At 33.6% G+C, this 3,814-nt stretch overlaps 1 protein-coding gene across 1 annotated transcript in view; it reads left to right on the top strand.

The window, feature by feature from the left end:
• LOC103201356 (caspase-12-like) overlaps window positions 1–116 on the top strand; it is a 29,879-nt gene extending 29,763 nt beyond the window's left edge. The window contains exon 11 of the mRNA XM_042781674.1: window positions 18–116. Within this exon, the coding sequence (XP_042637608.1) occupies window positions 18–116 (99 nt within the window). The remainder of the gene's footprint in view (window positions 1–17) is intronic.
• Window positions 117–3,814: the final 3,698 nt, after the last annotated feature.

Consider the following 3,814-nt stretch of genomic DNA (forward strand, 5'->3'; position numbering starts at 1 on the left):
TTTTTTTACTACTTTAGGTTCAACATTCATTTGAAACCCCAAATGAACTGACTCAGATGCCCACCATTGAAAGAGGATCTATGACAAGATATTTCTACCTCTTCCCTGGGAATTAAAACTCATAAGAGGCATCTCAGGTAAAAAGATTTGGGAACTCCCTTTGCAGAATCTATACATAAAATCTGATAAACTGGAGAACAATGATAGTTGCTGGTTGTCCTTTACTTTCTAAGGCTCATGTTAGTCTGCTCTCTCTCTCTCTCTCTCTTTTTTTTTTTTTAATGGCCTTTGTGAAACTCTGGTTTTATTTGATTTTGACCATAGTGTAATGGTTACATGAGAAATAGTAAGTCCAATGTTGGTCAGTTAGAAAAACCTTCAGTCCTAATTTCTGTAAAGTACTGTTCTAGCAGTATGAACTGTTTGGTTCCTATGCATGCACAAAAATCTAACCACCTATAATTCTCAGAAATGCTACATATAGCTGGTTTTTGGCCTTTTTACGTGGTCAGTTTTGCTGAGTCACATACTTCCCTGTTGGTGATTAAGCCTGCCTATACCACATTGCCAAATAACTTCTTGAATCTCTGCTGGGGAAGATTTCCCATTTGGGAGTGACCGGTCCATCTCTCTTTTGAGAAAGTATTTCTCATAATAGAGATTAGTTTTATTTACTTATTTATTTTCTTTCTATTTTCTCCAAGAAAATGGAGACATTATGGACTGTATCAATCTGCTATTTCCAAAGGGTCATTTATTGATCAAGATTATTTTTTTACTGAACTTCCTAACTGCCCACCATCAACAAATACCAACCCAAAATTACTCTCATATCTTTGTTGAATTAATGCTCAATAAATTCATTTTTGTTTCTTAAATATTGTTGTTTTTCTCATTTTATCATACAGGTAAGTCATAAGTTTTGTAAAAAATAATTTAAATATATTGTTGTTGCTGTTATGTGCTGTCAAGTTGGACCCAACTCACAGCGAGCCCTTCTTGGGTTTCGGAGACATTATCACTATGGAAGTAGATTGCCCAGCCTTCCTTCCGAGGATTGTCTGGTGGGTTTGAACCTCCAGCCTTCTGGTTAGCAGTCAAGTGCCTTAGGCACTACGCTACCAGAGCTCCTAATTTAAATATAGAGAACCATAAAGAAGAATATTTGAAAAATGAATAAATGATCACTGTTAGTCTTTTTTTAATTCTGATAAAAATACAACCAATTTTTATATAATTCACTTGTATTGTATATTCATTTTGGTCCTTTTTTCTTACACTATTTTATTATAATCATTATTATTGGCAATAAAGCATGTCCTAAATATAATTTTTTAACATAAAATATTTCATTAGGCATATACATATTATATATTACTTAACTTTTACCCTATACACAGATATTAATTTTTCAATATTTATTACCATAGTGTAATGATTAATATTTATTGATTTCAATGTCTATATATTAGATTATTTTTTAGAATGTACTTCTAAAAGTGGAATTATTGGATCTGAGAATAAATAATTAACAATTTGTGATAAATTATTATCAAATATATGCTAAATTATATTAATAGAAGAAATCTAAGGTCATGATTGTTAGGCAGAATAATATGTCTTTTTTAAACTGTTACTAATTTAATAGATGAAATATCATCAAGTTCAATGGCATATATTTTCTTATAAAACCACTGGATTTTTTTCAGCATCTTCATGATCTAGATAGACTCTTTATTCCTTTGTTATTTATTCAATTATTGTTCTATTTTGTTGCAAGGTTTTTGTGCTTTTCTTATTAATTTGTGTAAGCCCTTTAAATATAAATAATCATATTACAAGCTAAAACATACTGTCATCAACTCAATTCCAACTCCTAGCGACTCCTCCTTGGGTTTCCGAGGCAGTATCTCTACGGATTTTTTCAGTATTTATTATCTATATACAGTGTAGTGTTGAATAGCTCTGGTGGCATAGTGCCTAAGCCATTTGACTACTAACCAGAAGGCCAGTGGTTCAAACCCACCAGCCACTCCTTGGAAGGAAAATTGAGCAATCTATTTCTGTAGTGATACTGCCTCAGATACCCAAGGAGGGACCGCTATGAGTTGGATCCAACTCCACGGCAATGAGTTTGGTTTTTTGTTTTTCTCTCTACAGAAGTAGATTGTCCAGTATTCCTTCTGTGGAGTGGCTGGTGTGTTTGGATCACCAGCCTTCTGGTTAGTAGTCAAATACCTTAGGCACTATGCCACCAGAGTTCCCAAATAATCATATTAGCTAAAGATAATATACTTGCAAACCATCTTGGTTAATTTTTTTTTTTTTTTTAATTTTGTGTATATCATTCTGTGATGTTTGCCAGTACCTGATGCCTCCAAGTCAATTCTGATTCATGGCACCCCCTTGTGCGAGAGTACAACTATGTGCCATAGGATTTCCAATGGCTGAATTTTGAAAGTAGATTGCCAGACATTTCTTTCAAGTAACCTCTGGGTAAACTCAAACTTCTAACCTTTTGATTAGCAGCTAGGTACGGTAATAATTTGCACCATGGAGGGACTCCTTGTGATATACAAAACTTTCTAATTTTCAGTAATAGAATTCATTTAAATTTGTATATGTATTGGCTTCTATTTCTTAAAGGTTAAATATTGCACTACTCTACCTATCTGAGTCAATTCCAATTCATAGTGACCCCCATTAGTTTCAGAGGTGGTAATAAATCTTTAGGGAGGTATAGTTTCCTGTCTTCCTTCTGGGAGCATCTGGTGGATTTGAACCACCAACCTGCTGATTAGCAATCAAATTCCTTAGGCACTGACCCACAAGGGCTCCCTGCCTATATTTCCTATAATGGTCTTATTTGTTTTAATCCGTCTCTAATTTTATTTACTAATTTTTATGTACTATTTGTTAGTACAATCAAAATATTCCTCAGAAGTGAGGATAGTGAGACTTCCTCTTGTTTACTTTGGACATGTTAACAAGGGACTAGTCCCAGGAGAAAGACATCATGCTTGGTAAAGTGTATGGTCAATGAAAAAGGGGAAGACCTTCAACCAAATGGATTGACACAGTAGCAGCAATAATGGTTTTAAACATAGCAACAATAGTGAGGATGGCACAGATCTTTCAGACTTCCATTCTGTTGTACTTAGGGTCATTATCAGTAGGAACCGACTCGATGACACCTGGCAACAACATTTTTATGTAACTTATTTGTTATGAATTGTGAATCTCACTGATTTTTTCCATGTGTTATCTATTGTCAAAGATATACTAACTGAATTTTCCTTTTTTTTTATTATTAATTGTAGTATTAGTTTTAATATTATTTCTAAGTGTACCATGGGCTATTTAAGGAGTGGTGAAAGCATTGTGCTGTTAATGAAAGGATCAGAGATGAGGCAATCTGCTTTCTTAAATAATTATAGCTTTGGAAATCTGTGAGGCAGTTCTATTTTTTCCTCTAGGGTCACTATGAGTAGGATTAAACTCAATGGCTGTGAGTTTATGGGGTATTTGTGTGAAGGATATGAAAAAAGTGTTGGACTTTGGTATCTACTGTAGGGATCCTTTGAATGCAAAGGATTGAAATTCACTCAAACAGGCTTCTAAAGAAAGCATAAAATCTTGATGTAAAGACAGATAATTTGGTATTCCTCCTGAGAGGAAACAAAAAATAGCCAAGTCTCTGGAGACCTATTCTAGAAAATAGAAAGTCAATGAATCATTCTCCCTGATTAGTATTTCCAATTTGTTCTTATTTTAAATTTTGCTAATTGTAACATTTTTAATAAATTATTTTACT

The sequence above is a fragment of the Orycteropus afer genome, unplaced genomic scaffold, assembly GCF_000298275.1.
Source record: "Orycteropus afer afer isolate SDZICR_OR568_19922 unplaced genomic scaffold, OryAfe1.0 scaffold00147, whole genome shotgun sequence".
NCBI classification, from domain to species: domain Eukaryota; kingdom Metazoa; phylum Chordata; class Mammalia; order Tubulidentata; family Orycteropodidae; genus Orycteropus; species Orycteropus afer.